Below are 22,699 nucleotides of genomic sequence, written 5' to 3' on the forward strand. Positions count from 1 at the left end.
TCCCCTTGGCAGCCCATCCTGGCAGGAGTGACCCGATAGCCGCGTGGTGCACCTATCACTCCAGCCAGCAGATCCGGATAACAGCGAACATTTGAGGGTGGGAAGCAGGCCTTCCCCGGCACTTGTAATCTGCTCACATCCAGAGGCATCTTAAGTCCTTTCTAAACACATTGATACTGCCTGAAATTCACCAAAAAAACACCCAGCCTTTGTTTGTGTTAACAGGATGAGAAAGTGCAAGGCTTCCTGTTATGTGTGTGACAGCTCGAGATAAGCAGAGACCGCTGGACAGGAAATACGCCCAACTTCTGCAGTGTGACTCGTCTGAAGCTTCGGAGCTCTTTTTAGATCGAAGCACCAACAGAATGAGACGGTGCTGGCCAGAAAATGGGGGACACGTTGGAGAAGAGCTCTGAGGAGCCCGAGATCTCTTTGGACAATGAGTGTTCAACAAAAATGGGGGACCTGGTGGAAGTCTCGAGTGGTGAAAAGGTCAAGTTTGATGATACAGGACTTTCTCTGGTGCTCCAGAATGGCCTGGAGAACCTTCGGCTTGAAAATTCCCTTACAGACGTCATCCTGTGCGTGGACAGCAGGGAATTCTCCTGTCACCGAGTGGTCCTTGCTGCAGCAAGCAACTATTTCAGGTAAGGCATTTAAGAAACAAAACCAAGAAACGTACTTTGCTTCTTAGGCTTGACCTGTAGATCTCCAAGGAGTGCAAACTGTGCACTAAACTCTGCAAATTTGCAGTGAGTCTGTAATTTCTGATGCCTTTTGGCTCTTTTTTTAAAGTTGGAGACTTATAAGTAAGGCAGGTGCCAAGCTGTGGATTTGCCAGAGCTCTGATACCAGCACTCAGCAAGCCCGCGGGAGGCACGCAGAGAAACGGAGAACGGCCGGCAGACAAGTGGATGAGAAAAGGGTGTTTCAAACAAGTACCTGTAAGCCCCTTGTATTGTCCCTTTGGGATCCAGGCAAAAAGCAATATTTATGCAGATCATGCTGTATTTTTATTGAGAAAGGAGTAGGTTTGATGAACCTGATAATTTTTCACATTACCATTCTGTGGTAGAATTTTTACCATTTCACCCCCTCCTTCTGGTCCTCTTGAATTTTTCATTTTTCTGGTACTAGAATAGATAGTCTATCTGAGACTACTGGCCAGCAAGAACAAATTTTAGACACACAGAGGAACTCAGTTTCAGTTTCAACACAGATTTTCCACTATCGTTTAGACAATCACATTTGCATGGCTGGGATTTTTTTTCTTTCTTTTTTTTACTGCTAAAGTGGTCAGATGACTGAAAAGCTACAGAGGAAACATGAGAAAAAAGAACCTGTGACCACTTGTGACATGAGCAGAAAGCTAATTTTAATGGACTTTAGTAAGCTTTGCTGGTAGTGTCTGGAAGAACAGTTCTGTCTTTATCATCTCATAATAGAGATTATATCTGTGCATATACAGAGATGGGTATTATTTCTACATATAGACTACATAGATCACATGTGAAAATATACAACTAAAAGCAGAGATGCCCAAGTATTTCTTACCAGCATCGTGTGCAGGAAGGACAGCAGATGCACAAATTAAAATAAGAATCACCATAATGTTACTTTGAAAAAAACCCAATTCCTCTTCCACTAGGAGGAAAGGTGCTGCAATCAGAAGGGGCCTCAATAGTTAAAAACAGACAGGGCAGTTTGCTGATAACTACTGCTGGCTGGTTTTCCCCTGAGCCCTGAGCAGCAGCCTGCTCATGGAAGGAAGGGGGACACCTGCCTGGAGGTCACCTCATCCCAAGGCAATTGCAGATGTGTAGGGTCTGTCCCCCAGGGTGCTCCTGTCTGCCCTGGCTTCCCACGGAGCTGAGATTTATTATATCCCACTCTCTGCCTGCCTCTCAGTGCCTCTTGTCACAACTCTTTGGGTTAGTTTTCATGCACGTTTGGCAGAAGGTGGAAATCTCAAAACTGAAGCTCCCACAAGTGTGATGGAAATCGGTAGCCGGGCAGAGGAGAGATGCCAGGAGCAGGGCCCACGGTGCTCAGCTGGGTGACCAGCACTGTGTCCTGGCCAGTGTCACACGGGTCCCCAGAGCCAGCCAAAGCACATGCTGCCCTTTCTCAGCCAGACACAGGCAGCCAGCACAGAGCTGAACCTCTGGAGAGGGACGGGAAATGTGTGAGAGGAATAGCGAGAGAGGACGGAGGGCTCGGGGAGGGGAAGCTGAGCTTACTGTGAGGGGGGAAAGGAGGACACAAGTGTGCAGGGAACTGAGCTTCACTAGTTCTGCTGCTCACGTGGTGGCTTGTTTCATCTTGCCATAATTCACCAGCAGCTGCATGGGCCCAACGAAAGAAGAAATTCATAAATCACACTATTTCTGTGAGTACTTTCCATGCTACTAGAGGGTCTCAAGCACCCATGCACAGGAGCAGAGCAAAGACACCCTATGAGTCACAGGCTCCAGACCATGGCAACAGCGTGTTACACAACCCCCTTCCTGAACGTTGGGTGCCACAACACAAGCAATCTGCAGCAGCTGACTTAAACACCACTAAATAAAGTTAACGACTTCTAGTCCTTCCTTCAGCACTGTTTGAGAGCAGTCTAGTGCTTCTGACACCTCTTGCATCTATTGACATAAATCAATTAACTCTCCGCTTCACCTGGGTGAAGGTAACAAAGCAGAGAAGAGAAATACAAGCTGACCAAGGTGGTCACTCCTGCACTGCCCAAGGTAGTGGGAGAATGGGACTGGGAGAAGTTGAAGCAATATTTTCCAGAGCATCCTCAAATTCCAGCATGGTTGTTTGAAATCAGGTTCGTAATTCCAAGCGCAAGCACTCCAGTGTGGGTGAGTGGTTAAAAAGTGCTTCACAAACTGCTACGCCTCATGTATTTCATGGAGATTTCTCCCTGTTTTTTCTAAATTTACCCATTTTTAGGTATATAAGCTTGGTCTTGGGCCACTCACTTCAGATGTGCATTTCTTAGAGTTGGTTCAAAGACCTAGTTTAGAATTACACAGGGACATGAACCAGGGAAGCAGACAATTAAATTAGTAGACACATCTGAATTTAGAGCCCCAGAGAAAATAACCACACACCTCTCTGGGTAAGTACAGGCAAACTCGGAGGTTCAGAGGCGGCATTTTAATTTCCAGGAGAGAAGCTCAGCCTGATCAGCCCTGAGTGGTGTCAGGGTCTCCCCTCTGGTTGGCACACAGGGTGGGAATGAGGTCCACTCCACCTCAGCAGAAGAATGGCCAGTACAGGACTCAGCTCTCCTGGTCACTTTGGCCCTGTTCACCCCGCCACTGTCTAGAGACAAGTACAGGTGGCAGCGTGCGGTGCTTTAGATGTGTGATTTCTGCAGGTTGCAGCCACGTTGCGTGAATCCTTACCCTATGAGATCGGGACTGGATGGCAGCTCTAATGCAATTTTGCAGATTGGGAGAGAGATAGGGGGAGGCACTTTGACAAGATCCCTGTGCAAGGCTGGTTTCGGAAGAGCCTTGCAATGGTGTAACACTGAGTATCTCCAGCTGACCTCCATCCAACACTCCGGCTTTGCGGGACGGAACTGAGAGCTCTCACCTCCCCAACAGGGATGGTTAAATATAAGATCAGAGTAGCCAGTTTAAGAGATAAACGGAACAAGAGCAGACAACACCTGCGTTCTACAATGGCCTATTTCTCACTCAGATGAAGCATTCAGCGCCTATCAATCCCATGCCATTGAAACAGCTGTTTTGTACAAACCTCCCTCTCTGTGTTGAAACCCCATTCCTGGGGAGAAGTGGGTACCGAGGGCTCTTGTTTTCAAATGGCCACCTGCCTACATGCCCCAGATGTACAACATCTGACATGGCCAAAAGGGAGAGAAGCGAAGGAGGGTCCCAGTCTTGTTCTCACTGAAGTTAAGGAGCATTTTGTCTTAATGCCTTTCAAATACTCTGATTTCAGCGGCAGCAGAAACTGCACCATGGAACAGAGCTGTGAATCGAAAACCTCTAATGAGCTGAATGAAGGGAAAATGAAAATATTGGCTGAACGTCTTTTTCTGACAAGTAACTTCTCTGCCCAAGTTTCCTGCTCAAAAGTTAGGTCTCTTTACCAGAAGGCAGTTTTGTACACTGAGATAACTAATACCAGCTCTCTTGCTATAAAATTGCTGCTGAGGCAAGGAACAGGTAGCACTTAAAGCAAGGAACAGCTGTTATCTTCCACCCATTTGCCATTCATCATGCCTAATGGCTTTGCAATAAAAACTGTTAACATCTTCATTCCAGTAAGATGTGTCAATCAGACAGCTTTATCCTGGCACCACTTTTACAAGAAAAGCATGGCCTAAGACTTTGGATCTCAAGCTGTTTCCTAGGTTGCACTGTCCTGCTAACATCACACATGACTAATAAAGAAGGGCTGGATATGCAGGGTAAACAGCACTTCTAATTACACTTTAGATCTTCACATGTTTTTCACCAACACAGTTACAAGCAGACTCACATACTCCTAATCTGTTGATCCAGATTCCAAACGATGTGAAATCTCCCTCTCTGAATGCAGTGAACAAGATGCAACCGATCAAACTTGTAAATAAAAGCAAAAGCATTGGAAGAAACACTTAATTGAAAATGCAGATGAAGACGCGTGTGTTTGCTATGCAGCTATCACAACACAAAGTGGATTTAAATAGCTCTTAGACAAATTTCTGATTCATATCATGAAATACCTGACTAGTGCCAAAGTGTGGTGGTCGCCTTTCAAATGCAGTATTATCCACCAAAGGAGAGGTGGCATCAACATGCATGGATCACTGCGCTTTCTGGTTAACAGTAGTTCCAATTCATGATTATTCAATACTTTTCTAGCCGAGACATACCAACTCTACAATCCCACCAAAATTTAGCAGAGGAGAAGTTGTTCTCATAATTAGAAGCGAATTCTTAAGCCATTCCCTCCTGGCCCATCCCTGGTATTAATGAAGTCAAAGATATGTTGGGAAGCTCAGAGGCGAGGCTATCAGCCATGTGCATCTGGGCTGGCCCTCAGGGTTCAGCCTAAGCAGTGTTCAGCAGCTCCGAAGCAGCAGGGTATTGCCCTTGCCAAGGGTTATAAAGTACATGTGCTAAGTGTTAATGAAGTACGGAGAATGCCAGCAGCTGGAGGTTTGGGCTTAATGAGCTGTACCAGAAACAGCAAGAGTCTGTAAGAAGCCATCAGGTGAGACATCCCAGCTGCTCTGCAGCATCAGTCCAGACACAGAGCGCTTCCCAGAGAAGATTCCAGCTGCCTTGTGCTGCCACGGAGCTCCAGGTCTATGGCAGAGTCCAGCTCTGGGGTATCCATCATGTGTGTGTGCCTTATCAAACTCAGGAGTAAACAGGTAGGAAAGCAACAAAAGGATTTTCCTTGTTACTTTGCTACAGGACTAATTGTAGTAAATATGAAGCAATCGCAGTATTCTATGTTGAAATCTATATAACCAAATGTTTTCAGAATGCCTCATCCTGGCTGGGATGCAGTAAAAGCTAACATCTTTCTTTTCAGGGCCATGTTCTGCAATGATTTAAGAGAGAAATATGAAGAGAAGATCATACTTAAAGGAGTAGATGCAGAAACCATGAATATACTCCTGGACTACACTTACACCAGCAAGATGCTCATCACAAAGCAAAACGTACAAAAAGTCCTGGAAGCCGCCAGCCTCTTTCAGGTACAGATAAACACACTGATCCAGTCTTGTTGCTCTGGCAACACCATGTCTTACCCTGGTTAACACACTGCAAACTTACCTGATTTCATGGGTTCTGGAAGCATTTTGCTTCATATTTCTTTACATTGTGATAAAAAATGGCAGTTGCAGCCATGCAGTGGGAATGCTGCTGTTCTGGGAGCCGTGCAAACAGGCAAAGAGCCGGGCTCTGCCTCCAGAGCCGCTCCCACATGCCGCCTGCCAGGCAGCAGGGTTGTGTTGGGGGGACAGTGCTCCCCCAGGTGCGGGTCAGTCCTCCAGCCCAAAAGAGTTAGTGGGTAACTTCATCTCTCCCTCTCCATTGCCTTGAGATGGAGGCTTACCAGCCAAAGTTAGCATCCTCCTTTGGAGGCTTGTTGACGTAAAGGGTTTTAGTCACAACCTAGGACTTGTGGGAAGTCAGACTTGAGCAGCGTTACTCAGCCTGTGGTCCATGAGGTATTCACGTGTCTGGTAAATCACCTGTGAGGTCTACCAAATTGCAGTCCCTGGTACCGAGCTGTAAATTGCTAACAAATTGCAACCAGCATAACCTGCCAAGCGCCAATGTGTGTATGTGTCTCCAGTCTTTGCGTTAAGAAAGGCAAGAAACAGCTGACTCCATAATCATCATGGCTCATTATGAACTTCAGATTCTTGGATCTTGGATCTTACAAACATGGGAGATGTTGCTCTGAAATGAACCTGTGACTCTTGGGGTAACTGGAGCTGGTACGTGTTGTGGGGAGAGAAAGGAAGGTTATCACAAAGTTCTCACCCAGATAACTCAGAAAAGGTTATGTAGCTTTGATGGCACCTGGGGTCACAGTGCAAGAATTACTCACATTTTCAGGAGATCAGTACTGCCAATTGGTAGCACTCAGAGTTTATGTTTGGTTCATTTTCAGGACACATTTCTGTGATCTCTTTGTTTTCTTCTGAACTGTGTTTTCTTCTGAACCGTTTTTCCTTAGGATCCTCAGTTTTTACCTCTGAAACTATCAAAAGCATTAACTCATGAGTTCTCCTTTCTCTTCCCTATTTGTCATTAAAATTAACATTAAATTTAACTCCTAAGGCTGGTGCTTTAAGAAAACTGTCAAACACTGTTAGAGTAATGATAAAATCATGAGGGTGCTGTGAGAGAGAACAGTAAACTTCAAAAACCTAGAAAATCAGCCCCACAGTATACATGGTTGAGGTTTCTGACTGAATACGTGTTTTGTGTAAAAAAGATTTAGTAACTATGAGCATTCTGCCAACTTGTCTCTGCTATTTATGCTGAAGAACAAACACAAACACTTGAAAGGGACAAATGTTTTGTGTCAATATATCAACATCTGAAAAAGGTCAATGCTGCAATATATTGTAACATTTTTGTTTGGGAAATTCTTTCCTTTCCAATTAATGACATGAGAAAACGAAATTTGAAATAGAACTTTTTTATCTGACTAGCAACAATTTTTGGCAGTGCCTCTTTTCAATTTCTCAGATTTGACAAAGAACCAAAGAAGAAATAACTTGCACGGTTCCAGATATTCCAATATAGATGCTCCATTTTCTCTAGAAACTATTTCTGAAAAAGTTTTACATAATTATGCATTCCCTCAGTCCCTTCCAATAAGTTTTGACCAAATGCAGCTGAAAATGACAGCGGGGAGAGGTGGAAGGCTATTCAGAGAGAGCAGGATTCCCTGCGTTGTGCACATTTCTCCTGGGGGAAGCAGGTGGAGGGTTTGGACAGGGAGCTGCTGAACAGCCAAGCCTCACCCTGGAGTGACCCAGACAAATTTTTTCCACCCAGAGCACAGTTGCAACACGAGTTGAATAGTCACCTTCTCTGTCTGGGGTGGCAGCTGTCCAGCCACCACACTCACAAGGCTGGTGCCCATACTGGATCCAGCCCAGCACCCCCTGCCACCAGCTCTCCCTGCGGAGCAGCCAACAAAGCAGCTCATCCTTTCGCCTCTTGGTAGGGCCAGGATCTCAGCTGCTTCTCCACACTGTGGCAGAGAGCTCTGCTTCACCTGCAGTAATTCAACAACAGCCTTCAGACCTGTCTATGCCCCTCCTGCCTCCCCAGGAACCTGTGTATTGCCCCATACCCTCAGCATGGCTTGGGTGAGGGACCACATCAGCTGCTTCAGTGGGAGCAAAGAGATGGTGAGAAGGAAGCAAGGTCCTGAGCAAATGTAAAAGAAACAGTATTGTGGTGAAGCGCTGTGATGACCACTGCCATGGAAATGCCAGCTGCAGTGGGAACAGTGGAGGATGTCCCTGAGCTGCATCACTCTGCTCTCAGCAGAGCAGGGCTGCTCTGCCCCAGGGCATGGCTGAAGCACCGCCAGCCTGGTGGCCCTACTGACTCCCAAAGCACCTCTCATCCAAGATAATTCACTTTTAATGAACAAGACACTATAAGAAAAATACCTTGCCAATTATCTGAAGACCATCCTATAGCCACTTAGCAGTAAAGGGCCAGGGTGGCTGGCGCAGGACGTAGCCCATTACACCACAGCCACCGCGCAGTGCCAGCTGCACCCACCAGCCAGGAGGACGTGGTTGGCTAATGAGGGGCTCTGGGCAGCTCTGGATCAGAGACATGTCCACAGGCTCAGAAAGCCACAACTCCCTGGAGAGCCACCCTGCAAGGGTCGCTGTGCCCCCCACCGCCTGGCTGGCTCCCTGCTGTGGGGCTCCTTGCTGCGGGGCTCCCTTGGGACGCAGGTGCCACTGCCGAGCCAGGACGTGCTGCCCCTTCAGCCACAGCAGAGGGGGATCTAACCCCAAGATGCACTGCATACAGAGAGGGATTATGAATAAGAGCCCTTTCAACCACTGTTCCCGTCCCTTTCTGGTGCTTGTAGCAGGAAGCAGGGCTGCTGGCACTGCTTATGCTAGGCAGTTCAATAAAAGCTGGGACAAGAGAGGACTTAAATGGGGAGAATAAATTTTATTATTCAGAGAGAAGGCAAAGTGGAGGCAGAGTACGCATATGGGATGTCTCTAGCAAGCAAGAACCTGGATTCAAAGGAGTATTAAGAGAAGGACCAGCTATTGAAGAAACTGTTCCCAAGGAACAGAGCTTTTAAAATGCCTGGGGCAGCATTAGGAGGGCACTCACGGAAGGGAAAGAAGAAAACTTAGAGTTCCTCAAGAATAATGAGAGCAAGTGAAGCAAAGGCTCAGGGGAGTCTCCCTCCTGGGTGCTCTCCTGAGTCACCTGTCTCGTGGGACTGACTGAAGCCTGCCCAGCAAATCTGATGGGGTTTTGGGGGGAGTTTTGTCTCTAGATGAAGAGACTGGTGGGGAGACAATGCAGCACGGAGATGCGGAGCAGCAGCCAGGGAAAGTCCTGCCTCGCTACACTCCCGAACAGTCTGACCTCTCTGGTTAAGCCCTCGGCGGGAACTGTTTCTCACACCCACACCTCGCAGTTCCGCATTCATCTGGCCCTGAACACAGCTCCCCAGCGTGATCAATGGTGCCTGCGTGGCCGTTAGACCAGTGTGCACCGCCTGGGAGAAAACCTCTGGTGTCATCTCATGAGTATCGCTCTTAGCAAGCCATGTATAAATAATTAGAGCACTCTACAGTGGCTGGGCTGTAGGCTGGTGAGAACGTTGCTTTGGTGTCTATTCCCAGACTTGCAGATGACTTGATGAGTGACCTTGACAAATCCCAGATTTGATTTTTTTGCATCTCATTACTTACAGCTTCTAAAGGGCTAATGCCTAACCTTCCTCAGGTCTGAGGACTGCCCAGTGTTGGCAAAGTCCTTTCAGTCCTTTCAGATCCATTTTCCTCAGGGAAATGCACTGGTGAGATCAAAGTGTCAGCGCTGTGCTAGCCCAGAGAAGAGGCAACATGAGAGTGGAGGCACCGAGGGACTGCCGGGCTCTGCCGCGGTGCCACGGCATGCCACTGACATATTTATATCACAACGGCAGCAACATACTCTGAGACCTCGCATACCCTCGTTCATCAGCCAGTTGCATTTCTCTAAACTCTTGACCACATCTGAATGTAAAACAGGAACCAGGTAGTCTGTACGCAGCGTCTGCGATCACTCAGCTCTGGTAAACAGCCTAAATATGTCAACACGACACTGACGGGTCTGGAAGGTTCTACCCTAATTACTGAAACAAATCTACATATTGCATTGTTTAAAAATGTTTCGCTTCCTCTTAGCCCCTAGGTTACTGTTGTGTAACTTTCCCCAGTGGGGCAGAATGAGTTTAAATGGTTTGCTTGCTGATGTTGGATGGAAAAAGGACCCAAAAAGGATGGACGGAAATGCACAGCATCAGTTCTGAACCATCTTTCTGTATGGCATTGTTTGCGCTGCTCAGTGGCAAAATCAACACAAAATACTGATGCCGTTCCCACACCTGAAATCACAGAGGTGACAGAAAGCCCACAATGAAGTGCTATAACTTACCAGTTCTACCCCAAACTGGTTCCCAGTTCTTGAATAATCACCAGTAACCCAGCTCACCTAACAGTTCATGGCAAATGCCCCACAGATATCTGTGGTCCAGGACCTTCACATTTGGGACCCTCAGGCAGGGCCACTATGCAAAGGAAACTAATGAGAGTAGTTGTGATGCGCTATTGAACGCAAGCATGGGAAGTCATTTGATTAAGCAGACTGTGTGTGTAAAAAGCACATCTATGTTTTTTTGAACCAATGGTGATGACAAGGAAAACAAAGGTCACTAAAACCTCTGAAGGCAACAACAGATGCTTGCCAGACAAGCCTGGCTGTCAGGCAACTCAAAGATTTGCTGACGGTCAATCTCTTCCCACCACATCCCTAGTACAGGACAGCACGCCCAGCATGCCCATGTGCTCTGGGAGGGCTGCACTTTGCCCAAACCTCCCACACCCCCGCACTGGTTTTCCACCACCTTTGCAAGGCCTCAGACACACTTGGAATTGGGATGGTGGGAGCATAAACGTACCAAGTGGAGACACCTGCACTCCAAAACCAGACTCCCTTCTGGTTGATCTAAGCTGACATACCAGACGAAGCAGGGCAGGCACATCTGAAGCCTGGGGACCTTATCTGTGCTTTGTAACTCCACAGTAGCTAGTGCTTTGAAACCTCATGGAGGTCAGGGGAATGGCAGAAACCCCTTTTACTTTTGTGAAACAAATACCATTCAAAAAGCTCCATAGCTCTCTGTGATACAGTAATACAAGTAACTGCTCTGTGCTTACACATGTTTTTTTCATCCACAGTTCCTTCGCATGGTAGATGCTTGTGCCAGTTTCCTCACCGAAGCCCTCCAGCCGGAGAACTGCGTTGGCATCCTGAGGCTGGCTGATGCCCACTCCCTGCAGAGCCTGAAACAACAAGTGCAGAACTACATTATCCAGAACTTCACACAGGTCCTCAACTACGAGGAGTTCCTGGAGCTGCCGGCCGACATTCTCTGCAGCACGCTGAAGAGCGATGACCTCTACGTCACGGAAGAGGCACAGGTGTTCGAAACTGTAATGAACTGGGTTCGTTACAAGGAGTCGGAAAGGTTTCCTCTCCTGCCATATGTGCTGGAGAATGTTCGTCTGCCCCTCTTGGACCCTTGGTATTTTGTAGAGACCGTTGAAGCCGATCAACTCATTAGACAGTGTCCAGATGTTTTTCCTTTGCTCCAGGAAGCGAGGATGTACCATCTGTCAGGCAATGAGGTGAGTAAAAGAAGAAGGTACTTGCCGCTCTCTCTAAATGTCTCATGCTTCTGCTCAAAAATCCCATCAGAAGGAGCAGCACCATGAGACAGAAATGGTATTCGCAGTGAAGTTTCACTAACTGGTGCTACTGAAAAGTCAAGGTGTGCCTTACCAGTTATCCTGCTTATTTAGAGAGCTTGGAAATTTTTGGTAGCTTGTTTTCAAGCGTAAAACTTCCTGTATGTGAACATCTGAGCTCAACCCTTCATACACACACTTGCATAGCTAAACAAAGAACGCAGGTGACTTCCCTAGTAAAAAGGCAAATGGTGTTACTCCTGAGACCTCACCCTCTTAGCTAATATTTCAAGCCTGAGGAATGAAGAATTATTTTCTCACTAAACTGCTTCAGTCTGTAATGATTCTTTCAAATCTAAATATGTAACACCTCCATTCATTACTTATGGGGGGAAATCTTTCAGAAAGAGAGAACCTCCCTGAAGAAGACAGTCTCTTCCCAGAGGAGATGTCTGTCTATCTTCCTCATTTGCAGAGGTCCCTGCACCCAGAGAGACAGGTTCATCCTGATGCCCAGTCGAGTCCTGTCCCGCCAGCTCAAGGTAGGCCGTGGTGGATCTCCCATTCTTCAGTTGCCCATCCTCTTTGGAAAGTTAGGTATCAGCCACATCTCCTGGCCCAACATGTGGGCTAGAGGGGAGAGCAACCAGAGGTCAGATTTCACAACAGGACCAAAGTTACGTGAGCATGTGAGGAAACCTGTGTGCCTTCTCAGTCAGAGAGCCCGAGGAAGGCAGGAGGCCCCAGGAGCATGTTGTGGATCCATCACCAACAGTGAATGTGTCACTGGCAAGGGGCGAGAGACCAAGGGCTCTTTGTGCCGGTGGCTGCGTAAGATGGTACACAACAACCCGGGGCAGTGCTGGCCAGTCTGGTGGGAACTCCTTGAGGAAGCCTTGCCTCACTCAGCCGTGCCACCAGGTCCATGCGGGACAGATAAAGGGAGTGTTGCTCAGGGTTGAACACTCATTAGCTCATTTTCAAAGGGGCCGATGACAGAGGCAGCCCTGACAGCCACCCTCCCCAGGGCTAATGCCTAGCAACCCTGACAGGTGCGTTAAAAACAGAATTCTGAAAGGTGGCAAGTTCTAGGACACACGTTTTAAAAAAATTGCCTAATAATTTGCTAAAAGTAAGGAAATACAAAAGTTGTGTCTGTGTAAATAATATTTTTTCAATATAGATAAATTATGCCAGTTCATAGAAACATATTAAAAGTAGCTTAGAAAGAGAAGTAAAACTGTAAGCAAGCCGGCTACTGCCACAGAATTGAACCTGCAGGTCCACAGACCACTTCTCTGGGGCATGCAGAAGGTAAGAACTGCAATCCCATCCACACCAGACGTAAGGTTGCTGCAGACTCTGAGCGTCTGCAAATTGGCAAATGGCCTGTGATATGAAAGAAGCAGAGGAACAACTTTATGTGCTCCCCATACCTTTTACACTGCATTTCTTCCAGTATGAAAAACCGGGGTGGCGGGGGGGCATAAAGAAGGTTATTCCTTCTGTCCTTCAGCATAGTGCCAGTTACCTTGGGACACTCATGCACTTATTTCCACTTGCTTGTAAGCATTTCCTCCAGGCAGAACGTAAGTTTCCAAGCACTCCCCACATTCTTTGCTCCTGGTGAACATCTACGTGGGAAGTGACTTTTCTGAGTGTCCCTGAGACAAAGACTTGGTCAATAAACTGAGCCAACAGGTGGTAAATTAGAGCTAACCACATTTCAGATCCTGGTGTTGGCTTTAAGTAAATCTTCTGGTTTTATCTTAAAATTAAGGCTTATAAACAGAGAAACCAATTAAAAAAACCCCACAGTAGAGAATTGGTATTGCTTTGATGCTTTAACATATCTTTTGAGGACAAATAATGACAGCGGTTATTTTCTGCTAGTGCTAACTGCAGCCTTGCTCTCTCCAAGCTCCTCAGGGCATACACAGCCCCCAGGGCCCTCCCACCTTGCCCTCACTCTGTCAGCCCAAATAAAACCTGTCCTCTTCAGCTGCCTCACACGCACCCAGCCTTGTCACTAGTGCTCACCTTTGTAGCTCCTAGTGCCAGCCTCGGAATTCCCAGGAGGATCTGAAAGGATCCTCATGGGTAGGCAAAGGCAACTGAGTCCAGTGTTGGAGCAATCCTGCTGAAAGAAGGACACAGCAACCTCTGCTGAACGCTTCTAGGATGCTTTCCAGGCTTTCATCTTAAAGAGCATTTGATAATTGGTTCAGCTGATGTAAGCCAGAAGTGATTTACAAAACAGGTAATCAGAAAAAGGTCACCAGACCTTTCTGTAACTGTAGGTGTAAGTGCCCTGTGTACTCACTCTATCTTGCTTGCGTTTAGATTATTACAGAAAGAACCAAGCCCAGGATGCACGAGTTCCAGTCTGAGGTGTTTATGATCATAGGGGGCTGTACAAAAGATGAGAAGTTTGTAGCAGAAGTGACTTGCCTGGATCCTTTGAGGCGAAGCCGCTTGGAAGTAGCAAAATTACCCATCACAGAGCAGGAGACGGAGAATGAGAATAAAAAATGGGTGGAGTTTGCATGCATTACGCTAAAAAATGAAGTCTACATATCGGGTAAGGAACATGACATTGGGAGTGGAAGAGGGGAGCTGAGGGTTCTCACATTTATTTCCAGCTTTTTCACGAGAATGCTTGAGGCAACTCGAGTAGAATTAAGCACTACAGGTATTCCTAATGCTTTGGCTTTGAACCGGCTGCAGAAAGTGCTGGATGTGTGAGGATATTGCCTGGCCCTGGCAAGAGTTTTAGCACAGGATTCCTTTTCAAACAATATTCATCCATATGCATGGTTACTTTTTGTGCATGCTCAGCTACTGTGCCCATGGAAGGGCCTCTGAGAACAGCTTACCAAACATAAAATGAAGAATAATTCCTCCAGCATCTTCTTATAATAAGCCCATTTGCAGCTCCACATGCGTAAGCAAAAGTCCACCAGAATCTGGCTTGTTCTGCAAGGATCAGTCAAGTCACCACTGCCCGTCTGCTACCTGAAGACTGCACTTTCAGGGGCACTTCAACAGCCCATCAGACAGGACGCTGAAGCGCCCACTTGCTAACGGTGATATTAACTGTCAAAGCCAGATGAAGCCCACGTTCCAGACTCACAGCGTGGCTCTGAACATACCATTTGCAGGCCCTCATCCAGAGAGCTTCAGGAGGCACATTTAACTTCCCCCACAAATACAGCTGAGCTAGATGTAGGGGTCTGATCCTGGAGCTATGGAGTTTTTACTTTGACAATCAAAGGGGTGAAAGTCAAGCTCGCTAATCAGTTTGACAGCTGGTTTTGATGGCCTGTCAAAAACAAGTCTGATGATCTTGCTCTGCTTTTCAAAGGAAAAGTGATAGCAAGCTTGCAATCACTGTCACGTTACAGACCACGATACAGAGCAGTGTCTCCATGGGTAGGACACTTTTTCCTGCAAAATCATCCACCACATTCTGTGCTCACTTAAGACAGAAGAGAAGAAAGGAGGAGGGAGAGCTAAAGCGTGAATGCTTTGCTTAAGTACGAATAGTGGTCCATTGCATTTATTCAACTATCTTCCATTGCATTCTCTCTTTTGGGAATCCACAGCTTTTTATTACCTCATTGCAATTTAAAGCTTATTAAATCTTTATCCTGGGGTAAAAATTAGATTATTCCTTCCCTGGTTACAAATAAAGGAGATTTTTCCTTTCAGCCCACCATAGGGAATTTCTTTGTATTCTGGCAGCGTGCCCTCTGTTAAAGGTTGGCTGTAGAGTGGAGCTGAAGTCAAACATCCCTCCTAGAGAACATCCCTCACACCTTCACACCCTTGAGTTGAGAGGTCTCTTCTCCATTTGCCTTTAATCTCTTCCCCTTCCCTCTTTTTCAAGGTCACAGGCTTTTTGCTTCCTCTTACTCCTGACATCTTTTCCTGTTCTCTGCTTTTCTTTTATGTTCTGTCTAGGCTGTCTCATCCCTGCTGTGGTGAGTCTAAACTGGCTTTCCTCTTGCTGCTTTTCTCACAGGTCCTATTTCCTCCTTCTCTGCTCACTTTCATATCTTTGACTCCCTCCCTCCATTCCTTCTTAGCTTTTCTCCTATTTCCTTTTCACCATTCCCAACAAAATAAAGGGCTGAGTGGAACAAAGTCATTAGTACTTTCTTTTCAGCTAAACAAAATTATTAGTGTCTCAATCCCAATTGAACATCTGCCTCCTCCTTGTGTGTCCTCCTACTCTTGTTTTCTTTCTTTTAGCTCCTGTGACTCCATTACTTTCTAACTTGACTCGCACCTTTCCTAACTTGATCTCTGCTCACACGTGCACTTTTCCCTCAGTATCTTGGTATAGTTTGGAGTCTTCCCTGCTCTTTTAGCATCTGAACAATAGGGAAGTCTTTTGCATGAGATAATGACTACTTTTAGATCACCATGGCCCCAAAACGTTTAAATTCTTTGACTGGATGGATGAAAATACTGCATTTGTAGTGTAATGAAAAATGACACGAATTATCACTCACCATTCTGTTACTTTTACTAACTTAGTTACAATTTTCCCTCAAATTAGAAAGAACTGTGGTCTAGAGAAAGTACAGAAATAAAATAAACCTCCAGTTCTCTCAAAAATCTTTCCCTGTCCCCTGATGTGCAGCAAATTCAACCACACGGGCTGGTGTAAAAGGGGAATTTTGGGGGAGGGTAAGGAACACCTGCAGCCTCACAGCCCCTTTGTAACCATGAATGCTGCATTCAGGCCCTTCAGCCACTTCAGCTATTTGAGTGCAAATAAAATTCAACACATACATGTGAAAAATACCAAGACAAAAGCATTACAAATGACTCTTTCTAGCATGCTAATTATCTCCTATTCAATCTGCTATTTGGCCCAGAGATGAGCTCCATCAGTTTGCAGTGATCTGGCTGCAGTACAGAATACCAATGAAGGCAGACACTTTTTCAATGGAATATGAATTCTCTTTTCAGTATATTCACCAGTGGAGCAAATGTTTAATCAGGTTGCAGATGATGGAAAAAGCTCTCAGTCTGTAAATGTGGTTTCAGGCTTAACTAGATCAGTGGGTATTGCAGTTGCACCAAAAAATATATGCAAACAAAAGCGCTTGTTTAAAACACTGCACTCTGCTTTAGCATGAGTAAAGATTCGCTTGCAAGTCAGCTCTAGAATGAGTTTGCAGAGTCCAATTCAGATCTCTGACCTATAAATATGAAGCAAATCCAAGCCAGTAGAGAAAGAGACCAGAGGAAGAGGTACAAAAATGAGATCCCAGCCATATGATCCCAAGGCTCATTAGTAAAACATGTATGATGCCATGCAGGACTGCAGTTGATAGTTCAGAGTCAGGTCTTCAGTTTTGCAATGTAAACCCCTGGGCTGGCTGACTGGATCCACCCTGCGCTAGTGGGCCATCCCCCAGCACAGGCCTGGCTTTCGAGGGGTTTGGCACCACTGATGGCAACATCCTCCACTATTTTATTCAAATCATGTTTATTTGTCATTTCTCAGCATCTTGCAACACCCTGGTCGTGCACAAAAAACTCCTGCATGTCACCATGTTGTGTGTGGCTGGTAATTCACTCAGTCTGAAAATGGAAGTGGTTGAGGTCTGGGAAAGTGAGGAACGGTGATTTAGATTTACCGAATATTTGGCTGTACAACTTGTGCAGAGTTTCCCTCAATACTAAGCAAATTAAATGCAGAAATTTTCTTCTTGTATAACAGGGCTGGGCCATTGGTGTAGGTAATTAAGAATAATGACCAATGATTTATTTTATATTATGAGAAAGAGTTTAAAAATTTAATCATATTGGAGATTTGGAGTAAATACAACCCATGCTATCATATTTACAAGTGTCATATACACTGCAGGTGGCAAAGAAACAAAGCATGATGTCTGGAAATACAACGCCTCTATCAACAAATGGATACAAATCGAGTATCTAAATATTGGGCGATGGAGGCATAAAATGGCTGTGCTGGGTGGCAAAGTCTATGTCATTGGAGGGTTCGATGGCATGCAGAGAATCAACAGCATGGAAGCCTACGATCCCTTTCATAACTGCTGGTCAGAGGTGAGATACCGCATCACACAACATTTTACTCATTTGAACATTTTAATCAGAAAATGTTAGGGCTTTGAATCATAAAAATGAACAAGAGAGGATCTAGTACAATTCTTTGAAGTATTTCTGGTCTGTAAAGACCCTAAATATATTTTTCTATAGAAATGCGTATCCTTCAGAAAGTAAAAATCACAGGATTGCCTGCTAATCATTGCCTGTGAGACGTCTCATGCCTAATTTTCCTTTTCTTAGCTGGCTTTTAAAGCTAGTAGTTCATACATCAGTAAGAGCGCAATACACATCAACCAGAGCACAGGCTGAAAACTACTGCTCTGATGCATAACATATAATGTGTATATCAACCTGTGCATTATATATGATATGGGTTATACATTTAAGTTGAAAGTACAGATTTCAAGGTAAACAGGATGGGAAAAAAAACCCAGTTCTAGCTGTAATTCAAGCAATGAGAGGAGAGTATTCGGCAGAAATTAATGAGATTAGGCATCATAATGGCAGACACAAACTCTAGTTTTTAGATTATACAACACCATGCAGAGGAATCCAACAATTACAGCTGCAAGTAGGAAGACCAATATGAACAAGTTCTTTGTGTTTTTTCAATGTAAATAACTACATAAAGGAGATTTGGGGCGTTTCTGACATTTCCTAGCTTTTCAATTGTTGACAATATAATTTTAATAACAACATTTGAACAGAGCATATTTTTATCAAGAGGTTTACACAGTCTTACGAAAAAGCTGAAACATACTTCTCCGTTACCCCTAGAAATGTCATCTTCTGAATCCTACTGATCATCTTAAAAGGGACATCTGACTTAAAATTCAGCAGGCTCCCACCCCACAGGCATCAGCCTGACTACTTGAAATCAAAACAGTTACTAATGAGTTCTTACGGTCACACAGGCTGCTCCCCTCATGGTCAACGTAAGCTCCTTTGCAGCAGCGAGCTACAAGAAGAAACTCTACGTGATCGGGGGAGGACCCAACGGGAAGCTGGCGACAGACAAGACCCAGTGCTATGACCCTGCCACCAACACATGGAGCCTGAGGGCTCCCATGCCAGTAGAAGCCAAGTGCATCAACGCTGCAAGTTTCCGTGATCACATTTATGTTGTGGGTAGGTGAAGCACTAATGTTCTTTCTTGTCTAGATGTATCGGGGCTTGTTTATATGTGTTAGTTTTACCCACACACTCTGTGGAGTATAAGCAAATGGTCAGATGGCTCTTCCCATTGAGGTTAGTGAGGGATGGGAATCCGGCACATTCGCGACAGTCATCAACTCAAACTCCTTGTTAGTGTGTTAGGTATCTTGGAAAGCTGGAGCCCACAGACAACTTAAAGCCATCCAAAGGTGCGTTCATAGTGGCAAGGGCATGACCTCATGGCTATATCACGTCCCCTCTCCTCTCCAGGGACACTACAGAGATTTATGTGGGGATATGAGTACTAGGAGCAGGTCATGGGAGCAGAACCACCAATACCCAAAGATGTAGACCTCTTCACTAGATCCTTCTTGGGGTTAATTCAATCAGTTGCCAGAACTGGAAGCAAAGATGGAAGAACAAGAGTTTAATAGTGGTGAGCTGAACTGAGGAGGGAGCCTGCACACATCTCTAGATAGTGCTAGAAAAAAACAAAAGAAGGAAAGAGGAACATTTGTTTCCAAAACAGCAGCTCCCTGTCCTCAGCTGTGGCACAGAAAGTTTCTCACTTGCAGTATAATCAATATGGTGCTGTGGGCTGGTGCAGAGCCAGGGTATCACCAAACAGTAAATGGTCTTGTGAAGGGAGATTTATAATGTGCGTGTACAGACACACACACATATGTGTGCATGCACCGTAAATACCTCGTGCTTTTCCTCAGCACAGGGACTGACATCACCCTCTTCATACAAGATAAGAGACAGAAAGAGAAGGCATGACTGACAGGCTAGCTGAGACAACCCCCCATAAAATTTGACACAATACTCCAGTTACATTCATTCAGCATCTTTCACCAGTAAACCTACAGTTTCCCTGTCTGAGAAACAAATCTAGTTCAATTGGATAGAAATCAGCCCCACCTGAGCTTTAAAAGATAAAAGAGCATCCGAAGCAATCAAATGACCCAGACTGATGAACTACCAACCGCCAGATGAATCACTATAAATAACAATGTGTATGTTTTCAGTCTGCTCCAATTGGGAAATAAAACTTGTTTAAGTCACCCCACAGTGACTTGATCATCTCTGAAACACTACATTAGTATTGCCAAAACCAATATTTATTATGGATGAATGCTCACTTTGACAACAGGTAGGATCACAGGCATTGCTGCAACTCATCAATAAGACCATGGCTTCAAGGTTTCCCCAGCCCTATTCTATACAGTTGAAGACAGACCCAGTTAAAAGAAAGGTCTATTGCTGGGCTCACTGTGGTCACACTGCATGACCACAGCAGTTTGTTTTGGCTTTAGATTCCACATCCTCATGAACAATAAGTGGCCTTCTGCAGATATGGCTTTCAAAACAATAAAGTATCCTGTGACCTTGTTTTTTTCTTAACTTTGGCACACAAATCATTTTTACCAATGTCAGGAACAGAGGGTTGTTGAAGTGGGTGGTTTAGTTAAAATCTCTTACAGGAATGGCCAGTGCAAACCGATATTCCTTTCGTCTCCAGGTGGGGCCATGAAAGCACTCTACTCCTACAGCCCCCAGGAAGACACATGGTGCCTGGTGACCCAGTTCACCCATGAGAGAGCCAGTTGTGGGATTTCTCCTTGCAACAACAAGCTGTTTATCACCGGGGGCCGAGATGAAAAGAACGAAGTCATCGCGACAGTACTGTGCTGGGACCCTGAAACTCAGAAGCTGACCGAAGAGTGTGTCCTGCCTCGGGGGGTGTCGCATCATGGGAGCGTTACCCTCAGGAAGTCTTACACACATATCCGTAGGATTGTGCCCGGGGCAGTTTCTGTCTAACTGTAGAACTGCAAAGAAACCCAACACCTCTGTGCTCCTGTGGCACAGGCTGCAGTGATGATGTTTTTTAGCTGCAGTCAGCAATGGATGGAAATACCACCACTGGGGTCCTCTGGGGAGTATCTGTATATATGCTCAGTCCTTGCATTTCCTCTGTACAGTATATCCTTAAATTATCTTAATTCCTTCCCTCCACAGAAGAACAAAGGGACCAGCTGTAGTTTACTCTGGCCAACACAATACCTCTAATCAGGAAATGTGACATGCACATGGGAATTTTACTTCCCAAAAAAATGCTTGAACTGGCTCAGCCTGGTCCTGAAGTTTGTTCAACTATTTATTGTGTTAAGTTGGATTTGCGGCACCTACTAGTGAAAAAGAGAAGATGCTTTTTGGAATGAAAGATTTGTAACTTTGTTGAAATTTAACATTGTTTTCTCCAAAGCTGTGCTTTTTTCCAGTGGTTGGCACATTAGATAAGGTTAAAACTGGTTTGTTATTTAGTTTGTTAGTTTGTTTGTTTGCTCAGAGACTGTTTGTTGTTTTTTCAGTTCTGCGTGACCAAAGAAATCCATCTCAGTTTGCAAACCTTGCTGTAGTTCGCAAGACTGCACAGGCTGCAAATATAAACAAACGCTAATCTGGTTCCACTGAACATCATTGTAGCTGTTTCCTAATAAAGCAGCTCAAAACCTGATTTCCCTTTTGTTCTATTCTGGGATGGTTTACTGTTCTGCCTGTAGGGTTTTTCCTCTCAGTGTTGCTGCACACCAGCAGCGGTCGGTGGCTGAGCGCGGCCATCCCCAGCGCCAGCCCCGCTGGGTGGCAGTGCTCTCCCAGGATTTTTCTCACGGGTTTTGATTTCCTGGAATGCAAACGGACAAAACAGTCTGCTGGAGAGAAAAACACTTCCAGGTACTGTTCCCAACCTGATTCCCGGGACCATCACATGCTGTACCACAAGGGGCAAACGTTCAACAGGCCAGGAGGGCCTGAGTTTCGAGTTCCAGCATCTGGGTCAGCTGTAGAGAAAGCAAAATAAACATTGACGAGGTCATGCCTGGGACGCTCTGGGACACTCTTGGCCAAAGACTGGGAACATATTCCCGTCCCTCCTCCCCTGCTTAGTTGCTGGAAAGAGCCAACTCACCATTAAATACAAGTCAGAAAACACTGTGCAAAACAAATCTGTCCATGCAGAGAGCAGTGAGACCTTCCAGCCTCTCTCCCTCTCCGTAATGTCTCCTTTTGCCTTATACAGTATTAAAAATAATATTTCTCTCATGTTGGGCTGAGAAAAAAAGTGGGTTCCTGAATTTCAGCCTACTAATTGCAGGGTTGTGAGCGGAACAGCAAGGCCCCAGACCGCACTGGTGAATTTGCCCTGGCCGTGCAGGAGGGCAGAGGCAGCCGTGGGGGTGTCTGCCCCCCAATAGCTCTGCGCCATCTCCTTCCCCCCAAAAGCCTGCGAGAAATCCTGGCTCTGCTGCAACTGGCCCCACATCTTGAAACTCACTTTTGCAATTCCAGCCAATCCCCTCACTTTCTTACTTTAATCTTCCTACAGTCCTTCCCTTTTCAACTATTTTTTTAATTGGTCCTCTTCCTTCTTAATGCTCCTGTTGCATTTCTCATGCTTCCACACTGGCCCATGTTGTCCCATCCTGCTCTGCGTTTTGGAGGACATGAAGAAATGCCCTCTAGAAAGGGCATTGTATTTCAAAAGTTTTTTGTGAAGAAGATATCACCTTTGACTTGGCTAGCAGTACTGGCTGGTCTACAGGGACAGCCAGGGTTGATGAATGGGGAGTCTCCCTTTCCCCTTGAGGAGTTGCACTTCTCTGTCTTCACCTGTTGCCAAATCTCATCATAGCGGCTCCTGAAGCTGACCAGTTCTTCCTATTGGGAATCATCCAAAAAACAGTAGCCCTCACGAGTTGGTTGATGGTTTTCTCCCCATGATGTCAGTAGCACAACTTGTATTTTTTTGCTTGAGAAAAATAATCCACCAAGTTGGAAAAAAATTGTCCAAATAAACTTCCGAATACAAATTCTTAACTGTACACAGCAGAGACAGAAAACAGCCTCTTGTCTCTCCTGTGGCAGTTCCCCAGCCACACTCGCAGACCTTGA

At 45.6% G+C, this 22,699-nt stretch overlaps 1 protein-coding gene across 1 annotated transcript; it reads left to right on the forward strand.

The window, feature by feature from the left end:
• Positions 1 to 305: 305 nt before the first annotated feature.
• On the forward strand, positions 306 to 21,263 carry KLHL6 (kelch like family member 6). Its single transcript, XM_082055048.1, has 7 exons — positions 306 to 647; positions 5,560 to 5,725; positions 10,988 to 11,437; positions 13,841 to 14,078; positions 17,382 to 17,584; positions 18,502 to 18,715; positions 20,265 to 21,263. The coding sequence occupies exons 1-7, from the start codon at positions 388 to 390 to the stop codon at positions 20,564 to 20,566; spliced, it is 1,833 nt and encodes a 610-aa protein (XP_081911174.1). The 5' UTR covers positions 306 to 387; the 3' UTR covers positions 20,567 to 21,263.
• Positions 21,264 to 22,699: the final 1,436 nt, after the last annotated feature.

Source organism: Streptopelia decaocto, assembly GCF_964273445.1.
Source record: "Streptopelia decaocto genome assembly, chromosome: 6".
NCBI lineage: Eukaryota > Metazoa > Chordata > Aves > Columbiformes > Columbidae > Streptopelia > Streptopelia decaocto.

Coding starts and splice junctions, on each gene's coding strand:
- KLHL6 (XM_082055048.1), top strand. CDS start 388: ATGGGGGACACGTTGGAGAAGAGCTCTGAGGAGCCCGAGATCTCTTTG. Junction 17,585..18,501: donor TTCATAACTGCTGGTCAGAG/GTGAGATACCGC, acceptor ACGGTCACACAG/GCTGCTCCCCTCATGGTCAA. Junction 18,716..20,264: donor TGATCACATTTATGTTGTGG/GTAGGTGAAGCA, acceptor TTTCGTCTCCAG/GTGGGGCCATGAAAGCACTC.